At 47.3% G+C, this 21,454-nt stretch overlaps 1 protein-coding gene across 1 annotated transcript in view; it reads left to right on the top strand.

The window, feature by feature from the left end:
- Positions 1-5,458: 5,458 nt before the first annotated feature.
- The window catches only part of TIMP2 (TIMP metallopeptidase inhibitor 2), a 58,443-nt gene continuing 42,447 nt past the window's right edge, over positions 5,459-21,454 (top strand). Inside the window, exon 1 of the mRNA XM_068262061.1 lies at positions 5,459-5,724. Coding sequence (XP_068118162.1) covers positions 5,595-5,724 — 130 coding nt within the window. The 5' untranslated portion in view covers positions 5,459-5,594. The remainder of the gene's footprint in view (positions 5,725-21,454) is intronic.

The raw sequence follows: 21,454 nt of genomic DNA on the forward strand, positions 1-21,454 counted from the left end.
AGCGGGAGGAGAGGTTGATGAGGTGTGATTGTCAGCCAGTGATGGGAGAGACAGAGGGCGATAGGGCTTGAGAAGCGGGAGGAGAGGTGGATGAGATGTGTTTGGCAGCCAGTGAAGGAGTGACAGAGGGGGATAGGGCTGGAGAAGCTGGGAGGGGGGGGGGTGAGATGTGAAGGGAGTGACAGAGGGGGATAGGGCTGCAGAAGTGGGAGGAGAGGTGGATGCACTGGCGTAACAATAGGGCCTGCAGCCCCTACTCCCGCTTGGGGGGTTCGCTCAGGGGCTGTTTTGGGGGGCTGGAGGGGTCGCAGCATGAGGGGAAAGACATTGCCACACTCGGCGGGGAGGGGGGACGTTCCCCATCTTACTCACCTCGGGGCTCTCCCCTCTGCGCTCCCCTCCAGCTTAAATTACTGTCTGGGCAGCGGCGGGCAGTGTCTGGGCAGCGGCAGCTACATACCTTCCGTGTGCTCCAGCGTGCGTTCCTCTCTCTAGTCTCTGATGCGACTTCCTGTTTATACTGAGACTAGAGAGAGGAATGCACGCTGGAGTGCACAGAAGGTATGTACCTGCCGCTGCCCGGACACTGCCCACCGCTGCCCAGACCGTAATTTAAGTTGGAGGGGAGAGCCTGGAGGTGAAGGAGGGGGGGAACGTCCCCCATCCCTGCCGAGTGTGGCCATGGCTTTCCCCTCATGCTGCGACCCCTCTAGCCCCCCAAACGGCCCCGAGTGGGCCCGGGGAGGGGGGGCTCAGAATTTCTGCAGGGGGGCCCGGTGTGGCCTAGTTACGCCCCTGGGTTGATGAGATGTGATTGGCTGCCAGTGAAAGAGTGACAGAGGGGGATAGGGCTGGAGAAGCTAGGGGGGGTGAGATGTGAAGGGAGTGACAGAGGGGGATAGGGCTGGAGAAGCGGGAAGAGAGGTGGATGAGATGTGATTGGCAGCCAGTGAAGGAGTTAAAGAGGAGGATAGGGCTCGAAAAGCGGGAGGAGAGGTGGATGAGATGTGATTGACACCCAGTGATGGGAGTGAAAGAAGAGGGGGATAGGGCTGGAGAAGCGGGAGGAGAGGTGGATGAGATGTGATTGGCAGCCAGTGAAGAGAGTGACAGAAGGGGATAGGGCTGCAGAAGTGGGAGGAGAGGTGGATGAGATGTGATTGACACCCAGTGATGGGAGTGAAAGAAGAGGGGGATAGGGCTGGAGAAGCGGGAGGAGAGGTGAATGAGATGTGATTGGCAGCCAGTGAAGAGAGTGACAGAAGGGGATAGGGCTGCAGAAGTGGGAGGAGAGGTGGATGAGATGTGATTGGCAGCCAGTGATGGGAGTGAAAGAAGAGGGGGATAAGGCTGGAGAAGCGGGAGGAGAGGTGGATGAGATGTGATTGGCAGCCAGTGAAGGGACTGATGGAGAGGAAAGGGGCTGCAAAAGTGGGAGGAGAGGTGGATGAGATGTGATTGGCAGCCAGTGAATGAAGGGACTGACAGAAGGGGATAGGGAACATGCATGTTTGAGGTGCCAACAGGCAGACTTTTGGGGGTCCCACCCCTGGAACAAAATTGCAAAGGCGGACAGGGAATACCTTTTTAGGACCTAGAAGCTTCCCCATCCAGAGGTGGGCGCCATCATAGGAGCACTTTTCTTCTCTCCAGGTACACCTTATTATTTATGATAATAGAAGTTGTTGTTTACTTTGCTCCTCTGTAGTGTGCAGTCAAATTAAGGGTAAAAGAAGAGGATGGCAGAGGCTAATATTTATAGACAGTATATGTGAAGCTATGATCATGCCTTTGCAACAGCTGAAAGCATCAGTGATTGACAGGGACTTGAAAAAGTACATGTGGTCAAAAAGCGTTTGAGTCAACTAAACACATACTGTAAGTAAAAGAAGTATTCAGTTGACAATAATAATAAAAATAGCAGTTGTTGTGTGCTTTGCTTCTTTGTAGTGTGCAGCTGACAATAATAACGGCAGTTGATGTTTGATCGGGTCTTTTGTAGTATGCAGCTGATAATGATAATAATAATAACAATGATAGCAGCTGTTGTTTGCTATGCAGGTGAATGTAAGAGCAAAAGAAGACGCGGATGGCAGAGGATTAGATAGACAGCACATGGGAAGCTATGAACATGCCTAAGCCAGTGTTTCTCCAACCTGTCCTTCTGACTCCCCAGCGGCACATGGTTTGCAGGCAACCTCACCTATGCACAGGTGGGGTAATAAGTGTCTCAAGAAAAAATCTTGCAATGTGAAAAAACTATAGACTAAAGATTTTGCATTTTCAGTCTGCTTTAAAAATGCCAAACAGTCCCTAAACATCCCTCCTAAATTCTTGTTCTTCTAGCTCAGGGGTGTCAAACTCAAATACAAAGTGGGCCAAAGTTTAGCTCTGGGACCAGGTCACGGGCCGACCTCTATGTCAAGTGGCCACCTTCCTCCCTTATAAAGTTCCCTGGTGTCTAATAGCACCCCTCCATCCCTTATACAGTTCCCTGATGTTTATTGGTCCTCCCTCCGCTATACAGTTCCCTGGTATCTAGTGCTGTCCCCCTCCCCATATGGCTTCCCTGTGATCTAGGGCTTACCCTACAATATAGCTTCTCTGGTGGTCTAAAGTGGGCCAAACATAATGCAAAGTTGGGAAACCACCGGAGGGCCAAACCTGATGTCTCAGAGGGCCAGATTTGGCCCACGGGCCGGAGTTTGACATGTATGTTCTAGCTGGAAAGGCACATTAAGTAGAACCCTGGGACCAGTATTTTTATTCATAGTAATTGGGATTAAAAAAAAAAAGTAAGTAATTAGCTAATCCTGACATGCTCCATTGATTTGCGTGAAGTGTGATTTTTAGTGACAGGTCCTTGTTACAAACACTTTTTGTTGCCTTAAGTTTTTTTTCTATTGCTCAAAGCAGGTTTCTGATTGGCAGACATGAGCGGATTGCACACCAATTGTCTCAAATTACTAAGGGTACGTACAGACATACGATAACGATCGTTCGCTCTGAACGACGAACGATGTTAAAGGAGGTATCGGCCGATGATCGTTTGAAGAAAGGCTACTTTGAACATCGTTCGTGTACGAACGATCTTGGAACGAGCGTTGCGTGCGCAACATAATGTATAAACTGATTTCAAACACAAGTGTCAAAAAGAACTGTTTGAGCATGTGCAAAGCTTTGAGAACGAACGATCAACGACCGATCGTTGTACAGACATTACTTTTTGAACGATGGTCATTGGAAAAGATCTGGCAGAATGGATCGTTCTTTACCAACGACATATCTCGTTGGTCGGTCGTTTTAATGATCGTTAGTGCAATTTTACGAACGATCGTCGGGCAATGCCGTCGGTAACGATCGTTTTAAACGACTATAGTCGCATGTCTGTACGCACCCTAACAGTCCTCTTACTGCATCCATTTGCGAAATACCTAGCTGAAACACTAATTACCTCACCTGTGCATAGGTGAGGTTGCCTGCAGAAAATGCACCGCTAGGGAGTCACGAGGACAGGTTTAAGCAACACTGGCCTAAGCAACAGCTGAAAGAAGCAGTGATTGCCAGGGACATAGTGTGCAAGAGTACTATATGGTCATAAAGAGTCTGAGCTGACTAAACAAATATGAAGAGGGAGGAATGTTCATTTGACAATAATAATGATAATACAATAGTTGTTTGCTTTGCTTCTCTGTTATGTGCAGCTGACAACAACAACAATAATAACAGTTGATGTTTGCTTTTGTCCTCTGTAGGGTGCAGCTGGCAATAATAATAATAATATCAGCAGTTGTTGGCTCTGGTCCTCTGTAGTGTGCAGCTGGCAATGATCATAGTAATAATAATAATAATTAAAGCAGTTGTTTGCTGTGGTCCTGCACAGTTTCCTGGAGAGGCTGAAGTTGCAGCCTGTCACATCAGCAGCAGCAGTGACAGTGACAACAGTGTGCTGTGCTGCTGATAAGAGGCAGAAGTTGCAGTCAGTCACATCAGCAGATTCCGCAGCAGTGACAAAAGCAGTGACAGTGGCAACAGTGTGCTGTGCTGGTGGAGAGAGGCAGGAGTTGCAGCCAATCACATCAGTATCAGCATCAGCAGTGACAGCAGTGTGCTGTGCTGCTGATGAGAGGCAGAAGTTGCAGCAGCATTGACAGTGACAGCAGTGTGCTGTGCTGCTGATGAGAGGCAGAAGTTGCAGCAGCAGTGACAGCAGTGTGCTGTGCTGCTGATGAGAGGCAGAAGTTGCAGCCAGTCACATCAGAAGCAGTGACAGTGACAGCAGTGTGCTGTGCTGCTGATGAGAGGCAGAAGTTGCAGCAGCAGTGACAGTGACAGTAGTGTGCTGTGCTGCTGGAGAGAGGCAGAAGTTGCAGCCAGTCACATCAGAAGCAGTGACAGTGACAGCAGTGTGCTGTGCTGCTGATGAGAGGCAGAAGTTGCAGCAGCAGTGACAGTGACAGTAGTGTGCTGTGCTGCTGATGAGAGGCAGAAGTTGCAGCAGCAGTGACAGTGACAGTAGTGTGCTGTGCTGCTGGAGAGAGGCAAAAGTTGCAGCCAGCGACATCAGCAGCAGTGACAGCAGTGTGCTGTGCTGCTGATGAGAGGCAGAAGTTGCAGCCAGTCACATCAGAAGCAGTGACAGTGACAGCAGTGTGCTGTGCTGCTGATGAGAGGCAGAAGTTGCAGCAGCAGTGACAGTGACAGTAGTGTGCTGTGCTGCTGATGAGAGGCAGAAGTTGCAGCAGCAGTGACAGTGACAGTAGTGTGCTGTGCTGCTGGAGAGAGGCAAAAGTTGCAGCCAGCGACATCAGCAGCAGTGACAGCAGTGTGCTGTGCTGCTGATGAGAGGCAGAAGTTGCAGCCAGTCACATCAGAAGCAGTGACAGTGACAGCAGTGTGCTGTGCTGCTGATGAGAGGCAGAAGTTGCAGCAGCAGTGACAGTGACAGTAGTGTGCTGTGCTGCTGGAGAGAGGCAGAAGTTGCAGCCAGTCACATCAGAAGCAGTGACAGTGACAGCAGTGTGCTGTGCTGCTGATGAGAGGCAGAAGTTGCAGCAGCATTGACAGTGACAGCAGTGTGCTGTGCTGCTGATGAGAGGCAGAAGTTGCAGCCAGTCACATCAGAAGCAGTGACAGTGACAGCAGTGTGCTGTGCTGCTGATGAGAGGCAGAAGTTGCAGCCAGTCACATCAGAAGCAGTGACAGTGACAGTGACAGCAGTGTGCTGTGCTGCTGATGAGAGGCAGAAGTTGCAGCAGCAGTGACAGTGACAGCAGTGTGCTGTGCTGCTGATGAGAGGCAGAAGTTGCAGCAGCAGTGACAGTGACAGTAGTGTGCTGTGCTGCTGGAGAGAGGCAGAAGTTGCAGCCAGTCACATCAGCAGCAGTGACAGCAGTGTGCTGTGCTGCTGGTAGGAGGCTGAGTGACAGGCAGACAGGCGGGCGGGTCTCAGCAGCATCAGTCAGTCCCCGTGCCCCGAGCAGCAGCATCAGAGGGTCCTGGCCGGCTGCCCAGCAGGAGGCGGAGCCTGATCCCCGGAGCGCAGCATACAGTACACAGCAGTCCCAGCATACAGATCTACATGCGGCTGTGAGATGTCTCCGCTCTCCGGCCTCCTGGTCCCCGTGGCCCTGCTCTTCCTCTTCTGCTCCTCGGATCGCCTGGCCGACGCTTGCAGCTGCTCCCCGGTGCATCCCCAGCAGGCCTTCTGCAACGCGGACATAGGTGAGGCCAGTCGGGGGACTGGTGGGGGGGATGTAGTGCTACAGCGAGGAGGGGTCTGCTTGGATGGTAAATGGTACAGCTTGCATGGTAACTAGTACAGCTTGGATGATAACTAGTATAGCTAGGATGGTAACTGGTACAGTTTTGATGATAACTGGTACAGCTTGCATGGTAACTAGTACAGCTAGGATGGTAACTGGTACAGTTTGGATGATAACTGGTACAGCTTGGATGATAACTAGTATAGCTAGGATGGTAACTGGTACAGCTTGGATGATAACTGGTACAGCTTGCATGGTACTGTAACTACTACAGCTTGGATGATAACTAGTACAGCTTGGATGATAACTAGTACAGCTTGGATGATAACTAGTACAGCTAGGATGATAACTAGTACAAATTGGATGATAACTAGCACAGCTTGGATGATAACTAGTGCAGCTAGGATGGTAATTGGTACAGCTTGGGTGGTAACTGGTACAGCTTGGATGATGACTAGTACATCTTGGATGGTAACTGGTACAGAATGCATGATAACCAGTACATCTTGGATTATAACTAGTACAGCTTGGATGGTAACTGGTACAGTATGGATGGTAACTAGTACAGCTTGGGTGGTAACTAGTACAGCTTGGATGGTAACTGGTACATCTTGCATGGTAACTGGTACCATTTGGTTGGTAACTAGTAAAGCTTGGATGGTAACTGGTACAGCTTGGATGGTAACTGGTACTGCTTGGATGGTTACTAGTACAGCTTGGATGGTAACTAGTACAGTTTGGATGGTAACTAGTACAGCTCGGATGGTACCTGGTGCAGCTTGGCATAGATGGGCAGGGTGGTGGCTCCTTAGACCACCCATACAGTCTGCAAGCATGTTGATCGATCCTCAGTGCCTTTGAAGTTAGGCACATTTTCCATGATATAATGCATGGATTGAGATCCGATGTGTATGTTGTAGTACCGATCATTTGAAATATTGCCCCCGTTTCTCACCTGCTCAAACCAGTGGCGCACCTGCGATCCCGCATTTTTAATGTGGCCCCTCTCATGTTCCGACATGAGGTAAGTGGGTAAAAGTTCAAGTCATGTGAAAGGATATGAAATCCGTTCCCTTCAGATGAATGGATATGACTCACATAGGTTCAACTCAGAGCTGCAGCAGTAGTGTATAGGCGTAGTTACGTAGTTAGTTGGGTTGAATCGAGTTCATCCAGAATATATGGTACTATACTAGCTTGCTCCCTAATATCGGTTAATCCAGAGGAAGGCGAAAGACCCTTACAAGGCGTTTGCCAGTTATTATTATTTAGTATTTATATACCGATGACATCTTCTGCAGCGCTTTACAGAGTCTTGTCACTAACTGTCCCCACAGAGGAGCTCACAATCTAATCCCTACCCTAGTCATGTGTCCATATCATGTAGTGCATGTATCATAGTCTGCAGCCAATTTAGGGAGAAGCCAATTAACTTATCTGTATGTTTCAGGGATGTGGGTGGAAACCAGAGTGCCCAGAGGAAACCCACACAGACACAGGGAGAACATGCAAGCTCCATTCAGATAGTATAAAGGGGAAAGAGGCGCCCAGAGAAGATAAAATGCATTAAAGGACTTTTCGAGGCAAAATGTAGAAAAAAAAGTCAGTACCTGTAGCCAATTTGAATGCACGGAGGACGCGGATGGTGTTCTCCGTGTATTCAAATTGGCTACAGGTCAGGTACTGAACTTTTTTTTTACATTTCGCCTCGTAACTCCTTTAAAAGCAAATAAAATGAAAAAAGTGACGTAGCTTACCTCAATGAAGACAGATTCACATATGAATAGAATTTTATTGCACTGGCAACGCGTTTCTTGGGTGCATAGCCACTTCCTCAGGCCAAATAGCAGTGCCTAAAAGTGCTTGTAGCCACAAATATTGGCTACAAGCATTATTAGGCACTGCTATTTGGCCTGAGGAAGTGGTTATGCACCCACGAACATGTTACCAGTGCAATAAAATTCTATTAATACGTGAATTTGTCTTCATTAAGGTAAGCCACCTCTCCTTTTTCAGTTTATTTGTTTTGAATGCATTTTATCTTCTCTAGGCACCTCTATCCCCTTTATCCTGTGCCTTCACCCTCCTTTTGGAGGGGGATCAACCCTCTTTGAGCAATTTAGGTCATTTGAGGTTTGCTTTTTATCAAGAATGCGACCATCACCAGCTCCATCTGGTCGCCCGAGTGGAGTCGGGGTTATACATCTCCACCTGCTTCCAGTGGTCGGTTGCCCTTCTGCAACCCACCTTTGTGAGTATAATTCATCCGCATATTTTACATACTTCTGGTACTGTGACATACTGCACCATTTGGGCTGCTGTTGTCTCTGTGTTTTCTTTCTGCAGGGTGCAATTTTTATTATTCCTACTTTTTGTCCATTCAGATAGTGCCCTGGCTAGGATTCAAACTAGGAACCCAGTGCTAACTACTATGTAAAAAAAAATTCCTAGTAGTTATAGCCATGGATGTCCTTCAATGCAAGGTAAGCATCCAAGCCACCTTTAAAGCAGCACTCCAGCGAAAAAAGTAACTAGTAAAACTCTGACAGAACCAACAGGTTTTGGACTAGTCCATCTCATGGGGGATTCTCAGGGTTTTCTTTGTTTTCACAAGCATTTCCTGAACGGCAGTTACAAAGTCTAACTGCCAAAATAGTGTGCAAGTGAATTGGGAGGCTGAATGGGATCTTACTATATTGGCAGTTATACTGCCGTCAGGAAATGCTTTTGAAAAAAAAAAAAAAACCTGAGAATCCCCCATGAGGGAATGACGGACTAGTCCAAAACCTGTCAGTTCTGTCAGATTTTAACTGCTTAATTTTTTTCGCTGGATTGGTCCTTTAAAAGGAAGTCAAGGTGACAAACATATGGAGACTGCCATATTTATGTCTTTTTAAACAATACCAGTTGCCTGGCACTCCTGCGGATTTTTCTGGTCAGTAGTGCCTGAATCACACACCTTAAACAAGCATGGGGAAATCCAGTCAGATTTCAGTCAGAATGATCTGATCTGCTACATGCTTGTCCAGGGTCTATGGCTAAGGGCTCGTTCCCACTGTTGCGACGCGATTTCGGCCGCATTCCGACGCTTGTAAAAACGCATGCGGATGCGTTTCCACATGCGTTTTTACCCGCGATTTCGCATGCGATTTCGCATGGCAGGGTGCCATGCGAAATTAACCATGACACTGCCAGGGCTAAATAAAATTGAAAAAGGTGCGAAATCGCACGCGAAATCGCGGGTAAAAACGCATGTAACAAACGCATGCGTTTTTACTATTAAATACATTAGCGGCGATTCGCACGGATTCCCGACGCAGGCGAAATCGTTGGCTCTTTTGTGCGTTTTTTTCACGCTGAAAAAAACGCACCTCAACAACGCTACAGTGGAAACAGGCACATCCACTTGTATTACATGTGCGGATCTGCATGCGTTGGACGCATGCAGATTCGCGATAGTGGAAACGAGCCCTCAAAGTAATAGAGGCAAAGGATCAGCAGGACAGCCAGGCAATGTGCATTATGTAAACGAAAACACATATGCAAAGGGGGGCCAGAGGACACGGTGGGAAGCCTCATTAGGATCCAGAAGCTTTCCTTTTCTAAGGTAAGTATGATTGTTGTACCTGAGCTTTGGCTCTGGTACACTTTAACACACACACACGCACACACATCCATTTTTGGTACACAAAAAAAGAAAAAATCGGCACTAGATGAGATCCTGGCAGGTCGGGAGATGCAGGTGCATAAAAGCAATTGTGCCTCCAGCAGATGATTGTATCAATTTGAAAAAGAAAAAGAACTTCCGGGCACCAATATGCATAAAGAAGTCACCTTTAACCTGCTGGGCGGTCTGGACGAGCTCAGCTCGTCCAGTACCGCCGGAGCCTGCCGCTCAGGCCCTGCTGGGCCGATTTGGCTCAAATAAAAAGCAGCACACGCAGCCGGCACTTTGCCAGCCGCGTGTGCTGCCTGATCGCCGCCGCTCTGCGGCGATCCGCCGCGAGCAGCGGCGAAAGAGGGTCCCCCCAGCCGCCTGAGCCCAGCGTAGCCGGAACAAAAAGTTCCGGCCAGCGCTAAGGGCTGGATCGGAGGCGGCTCCGCTCGTCGCTATGGCGACGATGTAAGCAAAACAAGGAAGGCCGCTCATTGCGGCCTTCCTTGTTTATTCTGGGCGCCGGAGGCGATCGGAAGAACGCCTCCGGAGCGCCCTCTAGTGGGCTTTCATGCAGCCAACTTTCAGTTGGCTGCATGAAATAGTTTTTTTTTTATTAAAAAAAAACCCTCCCGCAGCCTGCCTGGCGATCTTAATAGAACGCCAGGCAGGTTAATCTATACTCCCAACACCTTCAAAGCATACATGCAGAAAAAAAATCAGCCTAACAGCCGTTTCGCAGGATAACCTGCTTCTTGAGAGGCAGCAAATATGCCCGGAAGTTCTTTTTTTTTTTCAAATTGACACATCCATTTTTGATTTACTAATGATTAGTCAATTTTACCACTTCCATGTAAATGACAGGTTATCTACACAATCTGTTGTCTTTCTTACTACATGAAGATGGTAAAACTGGTCAGTCATTGGCCTTTCAAAATTGGATTTGTGTACAGGTTTTATTTTCATTTTCGCTAGGCAGTGGTCTCATCATAATACCTGCAAGAAGCTGCCAAATCAAATGCATTCTGGGAGAAACGTTTAAGCGGAATTTGGGGAAATGTTTACATTTTATACTGTAGTAGAACACATGGTATTTTCCTAGTAACTGTAACCAAGGATTGAACATCCCAATCAGTAGCTAATGTCCCTTTTTCCAAGAGAAATCTTTACCTTTTCTTCAATAGATCAGGGATTGAATGTATGGATGTTATTGTGGTGAAACTCCTCCTCCAGTGTGATGTCAGGATCCTGGTCCTGACAGTTTCCTGTCTGTGAGCCTTGTTGCATTGTGGGAAATAACAGCTGTGTCCAACTTCCAAGGAAGCTGTATCTCCCTCTGGGCATAAGTATATCTATAAACAAAAAAACCCCAACCTTTTAACCTATGGCATTGTTAGTGGGTGTGGGTATAGATAACAGCAGTTGGTGTTGTCTGTTTTTTTTCCATGTCTTCCTGTAGTAGGATGATGACCTCCAGGCCGGTTGTAGATCAAACAATATGAACAAATTACATGGCGAATATCAATCATTTCTTGATCTCTCTTCTATTTTAATCTCCTCATTTTGCAATGTATTGATTTATTTTTTCCCCTTTTGGCTAAAGTTCCTCTTTGAGTTCCCACTGCTTCCCTGTTGGGTCCAGCAATATAAAATGTCCTTAGTGTCTCCACATAGGGATGTGAATTCTTCATGGGGTCTGATACCTTATTATTACTGAAAAACAAAAATTTGCTTTCCTAAAACAGAAAGAATTTGCGATAATTCAGGTTGGAGTGAGCTCGAGATGTCTCCCAGGCACCACTGCTGAATATATGCAAATTAACCATTGTACCCTTAGAAGCTAAACACACCTCCAGAACCGCTGGAATGCAATGATGTGTCAGCTTGTTAAATTGTACAGAGCCATAATAATCCATTATTATTACTGGAAATCGTTTTGCTTATATCCTTTATTATTACTGGAAATCGTTTTGCTTATATCCTTCAATTTTGAAGTACAAATTGCAACATAAATGGCCTCTTTTCCCCTGCCTGACCCTGATTCCTGCCTCTGTACTTTATTGAGTTAGAGCAATACATCTCCAGACTCTTTTCTGAGTGTTAGCTCTTAAAACAATTGTTAAAACAATTCCCATTACTCTACATCATGTATTTGCCAGACAAATCCTGTAGATTTTTTTTGTAATATTTACTGTATTTTTCAGAATATAAGACCCACTTTTTCTTCTCCAAACCTGGTGGGAAAAAATGGGTGCATCTTAGATTCAAAATATACGGTAAAATGTTGTGCAGAGTGCGCAGGGAAAATATTACCTGATCCTGCAGTTGCGCTCCTCCCTCCTGGCTCTGGTCCTGCTGATAGACAGGCTCCCTTTCTCCTCCTGCAGCTGTGATATCGCTGTACACTGCCACCAGTCGATGTACAGCTCCGGGTCCTGCGTTCCATGCTTCCTCTGTACTTCTGTATTGGTCCTGTTACTGCAGCAGGACAGGAGTGAGGGGGAGAGGAGCGCAGTGGCAGGATCAGGTGAGATCAGAGTGTACTGTACTGAAGTGTTAGTTCAGTGTTAGTGTAGTGCAGTGTAAGTGTTGTGCAGTGTTAGTGCATTACAGTGTAGAGCACTGTAGTGTAGCTTAGCTGGTAGGGCAACAGGGATCAATGTAGTGTAGTGCACCTGACACCCGAATTACACGGCTGCGTGGCCATAGACATATTAACATGTCTGTGGCGGCGCCCAGGTCAGGCACCAAAATTACCTGCCTCGTCAGGTGAGGGCTACTAGTATTTTGGTCAGGCAAAGGTTATGTTAGTGTTTGGGTTCAGGCGAGGGTAAGTGCAGTGTTGGGTTGGAGGGGAGGGTTGGGTAAGTATTGTAAGGCTACATTCACAGTGGTGGGTTGGGGTGCAGCATTTTATTATTATTTATTGTATTTATAAAGCGCCAACATATTACGCAGGGCTGGACAATAAATAGGGATACATGCAAGGTTATACATGCAAACAGGGTATAAGCTGCGTGATCATGGTATTATACAGAGACCTAGCAAATCAAGTCCAAGTTAGTCCATGGGAAGGGTGTCATAACTGGGGTTGGAGGATCAAGAAGGACACACTAAGTGGGGAGGGAGTTCATTAACTACCTCTATGGCATAACGGGTATAACGGCCGTATTGTAACGCAGCTTGCCACACTTCAATGCAACACCTATGTGATGTTCACAATGCATGCAGTGCATTAGTGCAAAAGGTGAGGGAGAAACTAGTGGTAAGGTGAGGATTAGGTAACGGGTTCAAATAAAGTATAGGTTAGGGTTCAGGTGAGGAATAGGTCTAGTTTAGGCTTCAGGTAAGGGATAAGTTAGGGTTCAGGCGAGAAGTGTGTTAAGGCAGGGTAAGGTTTCAGTCCTCATGTACCCCTAACACTGCATGTTTTGTGGAAACCCACAGAGGTAATTCATGAACTCTGATTAGACTCTACTTGCCTCACCTGTGAATGTTCGGGGTTTTCTGCAAAACATGCACTGTTGGGGGTACTTAAAGACTGAGTGGAGTAGCCCTGGTTTAGCATTCCGGTGAGGGATAGGTTAGAGTTCAGGTAAGAATTAGATCAAGGTTAGGGCTCAGTAAGGAATAGGTCAGAGTTAGGGCTCGGGTGAAGGATAGGTTAGAGTTCAGGTGAGCATTAGATCAGGGTTAGGGCTCAGGTGAGTGACAGGTAAGGGTTAGAGCTCAGTTCAGGGATAGGTTAAAGTTCAGGTGAGGATTAGATCAGGGTTAGGGCTCAGGTGAGGGATAGGCCAGGCTAAGGGCTCAGTAAGTGATAAATCATGGTTCGGGCTCAGGTGAGGGATAGGTTAGAATTCAGGTGAGGATTATATCAGAGTTAGGGCTCAGTGACGGATAGGTCAGGGTTAGGGCTCAGTTCAGGGATAGGTTAGAGTTCAGGTGAGGATTAGATCAGGGTTAGGGCTCAAGTGAGGGATAGGTTAGTGTTAGGGCTCTGCTGAAACATAGGTTAGTGTTAGGGCTTAGGTAAGGGATAGGGTACAGTTAGTGCTCAGGTGAGGAATAGGTTAGCATTAGCGCTCAGGTAAGGGATAGGTTAGCGTTAGCGCTCAGCTAAGGGATAGGTTAGAGCTAGTGCTCAGGTGAGGGATAGGTTAGAGTTAGGGCTCAGATGAGGGATAAGTTAGCGCTCAGGTGAGGGATAGGTTAGAGTTAGTTCTCAGATAAGGGATAGGTTAGAGTTAGTACTCAGGTGAGGGATAGGTTAGAGTTGGCGCTCAGCTAAGGGATACATTATAGTTAGCGCTCAGGTGAGGGATAGGTTAGATTTAGCTCTTAGGTGAGGGATAGGTTCGAGTTAGGGCTCAGCTGAGGGATAGGTTTGAGTTAGGGCTCAGCTGAGGGATATCTTAGAGTTGGGATAGGCAGGGATGTCAAATTCCAGTCCTCAAGGGCCAAGGTCAGCCTTTTGGCCAGCTCAGGATTTTTTGATGGAACTGAATCAGGAAAGGTATGGTACTTCAGGTAGAACACGTTGCTCCATTTTTCAGTCTTCCCTAAACACTAGCATGGCTATGGCCCTTGAGGACTGGAGTTCCACACCTGTGGGTTAAAATTAGGATGCTGACTGGCGATCTTACACAATCATTCCACTGCGTTTCTAATAATCTAGCAGACAGCAGTGTCTGAGTTTGCTGCCGGTTAATATGTGGTAACCTAGTGGAAAAGAACATGAATTCTCGTCATTTCAAGTCAAGTGTGACGATATTGAGGGTTTTTTCTGTCAGCTTTTGAGGTAAAGGAGGACTGAATCTGTATGTTTTTATTTAACTTTACATGTACAATGCATGAGTACAACGTCGAAAGGGGGTAAGAGGCCCCAGGGTGTGGAGTTGGTCCAAAAATCCTCCAACTCCGACTCCCCAGTTTATGAAACCTCCAACTCCAGGTACCCAAAATAGCTCAGACTCCTTGACTACGACTCCAACTCCCTCCACAGCCCTGAGAGGGGCCCAGAAGTAGATAAACCTGAGTTAAAAAAACACCCTAAAACTAGAAAAATAGAGTTGGCTTACCTCAATAACGACAAGTTCATATAAATATTAATTTCAATATGTTTTGAGGGTTTGCATCCACTTCCTCAGACACCCCCCCCCCCCCATAAAAAAAATAGAACTAAAAAGTAAGAGTTAAAAACCCTACCCCCTTTGTGCTTTTCACCCTCCTTTGGGTACCCAGTGGCTTTTCCATCGATAGGACCTTTTGTTGTTTTTTCTCAAGAGTGTGACAGCATCCAGCTCCAGCTGGACACCCGAGTGGAGTCAGGTTTATAGATCTCCACCTGCTTTGGGCGGTTGATTGCCCCTTGTGCAACCTTCCTTTGTGGGTACCCTAATCCTTTTTGCTTTCCATCACTCTTATTATTTATTGGATTTATATAGCGCCAACATATTATGCAGCGCTGTACAATACATAAGATTACAGACAGTGATAACAGGGGTGACTGACAACACAACTCAGGTAATAAGCAATAAGATAGAACAACACACTACAGGTAATAAGAAATAAGATACACAACACAGTAGAGGTAGTAATACAATGCCTGATCATACACTGGATTGGTTGTCCCAATAATACAAGTTCACATGATTCTGGGTAGAGTACACAATCAAGTATGATACACAAGGAGAGAGTGCCCTCCAAAGGCTTACAATCTAGAGGGAGGGGGTGGTGGCACGAAAGGATGGAGTCTGCGTCGAGAGGTTCTCGGCAGAAATAGTTGGGGCGGCATTGAGATGGGGTAGGCCTCCTTGAAGAGGAGGATTTTGAGTTCTCATTTGAAGGTTTTGAAGGAGGGGACAAACCTGATAGGCAGTGGGAGAGAGTTCCACAGGATGAAGGCAGCTCTAGTGAAGTCCTGTAGTCGTGTATGGGAGTGCGAGATGCGTGGGGTGGTTAGGAGGAGGTTGTTGGAGGAGTGAAGTGGGCGGCCAGGTGTATATCTGCTGACCAAGTCAGAGATATAGGTCGGGCAGGACTTGTGTATATATTTTTAGGCCACTCTTCTTGTGGCATACTGCACCAACTGGGCTCCCGTTGTCACTTGTTTAGGGTGTTTGGTCACTCTACCTTGCAGATGAGTACGACGTGTCTTCTTCTATAGCCTTTTGCAAGGAGAGCCTCTTTAACGCAAGCTGAGGCACACACGCCTATTTGCATTGGGCCGCAGAGTCAGAATTGGCTGCACAAATCATTTTTGGAATTCCACAAGCGTGCGTATTCCAGCCTGCTGTGTGATTGTTGTAGAAATATGTCGCTCCCGAGTTTTCCAGGGATTAATATAATCCGCCTTATATTTAGGAAGGTGCTTAAAGCAGCATATTTCTTTTGTGATTTATTTAGAAAAACTGGACAAAAAAGATTAGCGCCAAGGCAAGAGAGGTTGATGTAGCAAAAGTCAGAAGTTTCTTCGTGTGAAATCACATCAACCCCGCAGCTCACGCGTGAGAGAAAAATAATGATCCCCACGCTGCGGTGAACGTCTCAAAGCCTTAATGTTTTATTTAACCCTTTTGGGGCAGGACAGCTCTGCACCCTTAAAGTGGATCCTAACTCTTGCACAGGATAGAAGGAAAACGGGTAGAAATCCACCCTGTATGTATTTAGAGCGTTTAGCCCAGGCATGGGCAAACTCGGCCCTCCAGCTGTTAGGGAACTACAAGTCCCACAATGCATTTGCCTTTATGAGTCATGACTGTGGCTGTCAGACTCCTGCAATGCATTGTGGGACTTGTATTTCCTTAACAGCTGGAGGGCCAAGTTTGCCCATGCCTGGTTTAGCCTGTCTAATTGCCCCTCATCTGTGACTAATCACCACTGTAATTTGATCTCTCAGCTGTGTCAGCTCAGAAATTTCCTCTGCCAAGACAGAGCAGCTAATTTTTAAACCCAGGATTTTAACCCTATGTCTACTTCCATGAAAGCAGGAAGTAGACACACACTGCAGATTTGTTGCAAGATTCATTTGTATCAGTTGTAACAAAGACATGTTTTTCTTATTATGCTGTTGCTTATCTTTCAGAGCGGAGAGGAAGTTCTGAGTTCAGGTCTGCTTTAAAGTGAACCCAAGGAGGAGAGTGATATTGAGGCTTCCGCTTACCGTTTCCTCCTGCATCGGCACCAAAGTGAACCGTGCCTTATGGAGGCTGCCATATTTACTTCCTTTTAAACAATACAGGTTCCCTGGCAGCCCTCCTGGTCTGTTTGGCTGCAGAAGTGTCTGAATAATACCAGAAACAAGCATGCAGCTAATCTTGTCAGTTCTGACAATATTGTCAAAAACACCTGCATATGCTTGTTCAGGGTCTATGGCTGAAAGCATTGGAGGCAGAGGATCAGCAGGACAGCCAGGTAACTGGTACTGCTTAAAAGGAAATAAATATGGCAGCCTCCATATAACTCTCACCTCGGTTTCACTTTAAAGGATACCAGAGGTGACATGTGACATGAGATAGACATGGGTATGTACAGTACCTTCGACACACACAAGCAATAGAACACAGCAATACATGCATCCAGCTACATTTAAGTCGTCAGCAGGTGCTCGTCAGCCAATCAGGATGCATTGTCATACACCCTTTACCTGCCATACCACATCTAGCAGCCATTAGCATTCAGGTGGGAGGCTTCAGTTGGACGCAAATCGCAAGATTGCGTCGCTAGCAGGACCGCCCCGTGCAGGCATCCCTCCCACAGGGGTCCCTCCCTAACCGCTCACTTGTCTGCCATGTCCTAGAGCTGAAAAAAAACAAAACCGTTTAAAAACACACGATTGGTTCGCATGATGGCCAGGGGCCCCGGACCTCTCTCACTGGCCAGGGCCCCAAGGCCAATGCGCGATACCTGGAGGGGAGTGCAGGTGGGCCTGGACCTCTCACACCCAGGCTCTGGACCTCTCACATCCAGAAAACCCACCAACACTGCCTCCATACTGAATGTTAAATTCGACACACACAAGCAATAGAACACAGCAATACATGCATCCAGCTACATTTAAGTCGTCAGCAGGTGCTCGTCAGCCAACCTGCCATACCACATCTAGCAGCCATTAGCATTCAGGTGGGAGGCTTCAGTTGGACGCAAATCGCAAGATTGCGTCGCTAGCAGGACCGCCCCGTGCAGGCATCCCTCCCACAGGGGTCCCTCCCTAACCGCTCACCTGTCTGCCATGTCCTAGAGCTGAAAAAAAACAAAACCGTTTAAAAACACACGATTGGTTCGCACGATGGCCAGGGGCCCCGGACCTCTCTCACTGGCCAGGGCCCCAAGGCCAATGCGCGATACCTGGAGGGGAGTGCAGGTGGGCCTGGACCTCTCACACCCAGGCTCTGGACCTCTCACATCCAGAAAACCCACCAACACTGCCTCCATACTGAATGTTAAATTCGACACACACAAGCAATAGAACACAGCAATACATGCATCCAGCTACATTTAAGTCGTCAGCAGGTGCTCGTCAGCCAATCAGGATGCACTGTCATACACCCTTTACCTGCCATACCACATCTAGCAGCCATTAGCATTCAGGTGGGAGGCTTCAGTTGGACGCAAATCGCAAGATTGCGTCGCTAGCAGGACCGCCCCGTGCAGGCATCCCTCCCACAGGGGTCCCTCCCTAACCGCTCACCTGTCTGCCATGTCCTAGAGCTGAAAAAAAACAAAACCGTTTAAAAACACACGATTGGTTCGCACGATGGCCAGGGGCCCCGGACCTCTCTCACTGGCCAGGGCCCCAAGGCCAATGCGCGATACCTGGAGGGGAGTGCAGGTGGGCCTGGACCTCTCACACCCAGGCTCTGGACCTCTCACATCCAGAAAACCCAAATCTTGCGATTTGCGTCCAACTGAAGCCTCCCACCTGAATGCTAATGGCTGCTAGATGTGGTATGGCAGGTAAAGGGTGTATGACAGTGCATCCTGATTGGCTGACGAGCACCTGCTGACGACTTAAATGTAGCTGGATGCATGTATTGCTGTGTTCTATTGCTTGTGTGTGTCGAATTTAACATTCAGTATGGAGGCAGTGTTGGTGGGTTTTCTGGATGTGAGAGGTCCAGAGCCTGGGTGTGAGAGGTCCAGGCCCACCTGCACTCCCCTCCAGGTATCGCGCATTGGCCTTGGGGCCCTGGCCAGTGAGAGAGGTCCGGGGCCCCTGGCCATCGTGCGAACCAATCGTGTGTTTTTAAACGGTTTTGTTTTTTTTCAGCTCTAGGACATGGCAGACAGGTGAGCGGTTAGGGAGGGACCCCTGTGGGAGGGATGCCTGCACGGGGCGGTCCTGCTAGCGACGCAATCTTGCGATTTGCGTCCAACTGAAGCCTCCCACCTGAATGCTAATGGCTGCTAGATGTGGTATGGCAGGTAAAGGGTGTATGACAGTGCATCCTGATTGGCTGACGAGCACCTGCTGACGACTTAAATGTAGCTGGATGCATGTATTGCTGTGTTCTATTGCTTGTGTGTGTCGAATTTAACATTCAGTATGGAGGCAGTGTTGGTGGGTTTTCTGGATGTGAGAGGTCCAGAGCCTGGGTGTGAGAGGTCCAGGCCCACCTGCACTCCCCTCCAGGTATCGCGCATTGGCCTTGGGGCCCTGGCCAGTGAGAGAGGTCCGGGGCCCCTGGCCATCGTGCGAACCAATCGTGTGTTTTTATGTACAGTACCTAGCACACAAATAGCTAGTAGGGCTAGTAAAGATAAAAAACACAGGGACACCGGGAGCCCAATATCGTGTATTATCGTTGTATAATTGGTCTATCGCAGAAAAAAATATACTCACAATTCTGGGTTGCTATTTCGGCAACCACCATCAGAACATGTGGAGAAGTACCGTCTCCACTCGGCCTTGTTGGTCGTCGCTCCCGAAAAAAGATACTACTATAATAGGCTTACAGTAAGTATAACCCCACTTCGTGGGGTACTAATTGGTAACAACACTGTGGGAGGCGCCCTTGTATCTAATTTTCAATATCTATTACTTTTTTTAAAAATAGGTAAAGTGTGCCTTACCTGTTATGAAGGCTCGTACACACAGATCAGGTAAAAATGAATTTATTTCAAGCACAAATGGACTGGACAACGCGTTTCGCGACCGCAAGTCGCTTCCTCAGGTCAAATAAAATGCTGTTAGCCAGAGATATGTAGCGTGGGCGCCATATGCGGAGTCCGCCGTGGTTCTGTTTTAAAATTCAAAAAGAGAACCACGGCGGACTCCGCATATGGAGTGGGGAATTTCTTATCAGTGAGGGTCACACTGTAGTCACTTCCTGTCTAAGTCAGAACTGAGTCAGCCACTTACATACCTGATATTTAACTCTTTCAGGCAGAGAAAGAAAAAAAGGAAACAGCATAGTTATTTATGTGCTAGGCACTGTATATACACATGTCTATCTCATCATGTCACATGTCACTTCGGGTATCCTTTAAGGACTGATCAGAGCCGTCCTTTCCCTATTTTGCCCTGTGATTACTTAGATTGGCTCACAGTAATCACAGGGTCAGGAGCCAATGAAATTGTGTCTTAACAGAGATGCGAATGCTCTGCTGTCACTGAGACAGCAGAGCAAACGGATGCAGTGACAGAACAGCGGCAAGGATGGCGTGAGTGCTCTGCAGTGATTAGTTGGAATCTACGACCTGTCAGGGCGGCACAGCCACCAAAGTCATCCGTGTGTTACCGCATGATCCGTGCCTACCGCACGGATTATGCAATAGCGCAAGTCTATGGTGACACAGTAAGTGTAAACGAGGGAGTGCATGCATGGGCCAACGGAAATCCTGGTGACATACTTCCTGTCCAGCAGGAAGTACATCACTGAATGGGTGGCGCGTCTATAGATATGGCCTTGTCAGTGCACTCTGCCTCAGGGTCATATAAAGTGCACATTCGTGCCGTCAGGTGATCCTGTGGCAGGCTCAAGTTTAAGAGTAGCCTAAAATGAAATAAATATGTCAGCCTTAATATGCCTCTCCCTTCAAGTGTACTTTAAAGATTAAAATCTATGTTTAAAGTTTTGACTTTTATCTCAGGTACATCAGTGTAGTTTTGTAATGTTGTTTGGCTCCCATCCAGACAAAACTTGAACTGGTGAACTTGTTATGTGTTCCTTGCCCTCGGATGTGTTTTTTTCTCAGCCACACAGAGTTTTATTACCTCTAATTAGTTATAGGGGAAGAACATAAATATATATTCACATACTGTAAACATGAGTTGCTTATGTTTATGTGAATATATGTTCCTTTTTTGCTTATGTGCTTCCTCTTTAATTCCTCACAGAGTCTCTCACTTGGCATTTCTGTTCTTCTTTTCTCTGGTTACGTAAATAACCCCCTATTGCACACACAAAATCCTCTTTCAAACTCACATAGAGATTGTCAGCCAAGGTTTCATTTTATTTGTTAGCACAGACCATGGTTCCCTTTGCACACACAGTACATGTATGCGGAGGGAGGTCGTGTGAGAATTTTCCACATACGTTTTTTAGATCATCTCGTTCATACATTATTTTCATTGATCAGATTGACACAGTCATGTGCACATGCGTCACGAGTGAGTTTAGTGGCAGCACGCATGGTCAGACAACGGGGGTCCCTGGTTTCCAGGGTGCGCACATGCATGGAGGACCCAGCCTGGAGGCATTGCCATGGTGACCTGTAGCTGCTTTCACACGTTACATGGCGCCTGGGATGCTAGTCGAGTTTCCATAGTAACATGTCCACCTCTCCAGATATATCACTAGGTGCGAGATCGTGATGTGGTCTCTGGACCTGTGTGTTTGTACTCACTGTGGGAGGCGAAGCCCCTTACCGTTGCGAGAGTGGAGGCGGGATTTCTGCCCAATGGCCGGGCACATATGACTTGGCACATGGTTGTAAACTATCTTCTAATTACAGCTTGGTGAAACAGCGTACTGTAATACTGCAAAGGGGGTATCTTAAGGTACTTGCTATCATGTACAAACGATCCATA

This window comes from Hyperolius riggenbachi, chromosome 12 (genome assembly GCF_040937935.1).
Source record: "Hyperolius riggenbachi isolate aHypRig1 chromosome 12, aHypRig1.pri, whole genome shotgun sequence".
NCBI lineage: Eukaryota > Metazoa > Chordata > Amphibia > Anura > Hyperoliidae > Hyperolius > Hyperolius riggenbachi.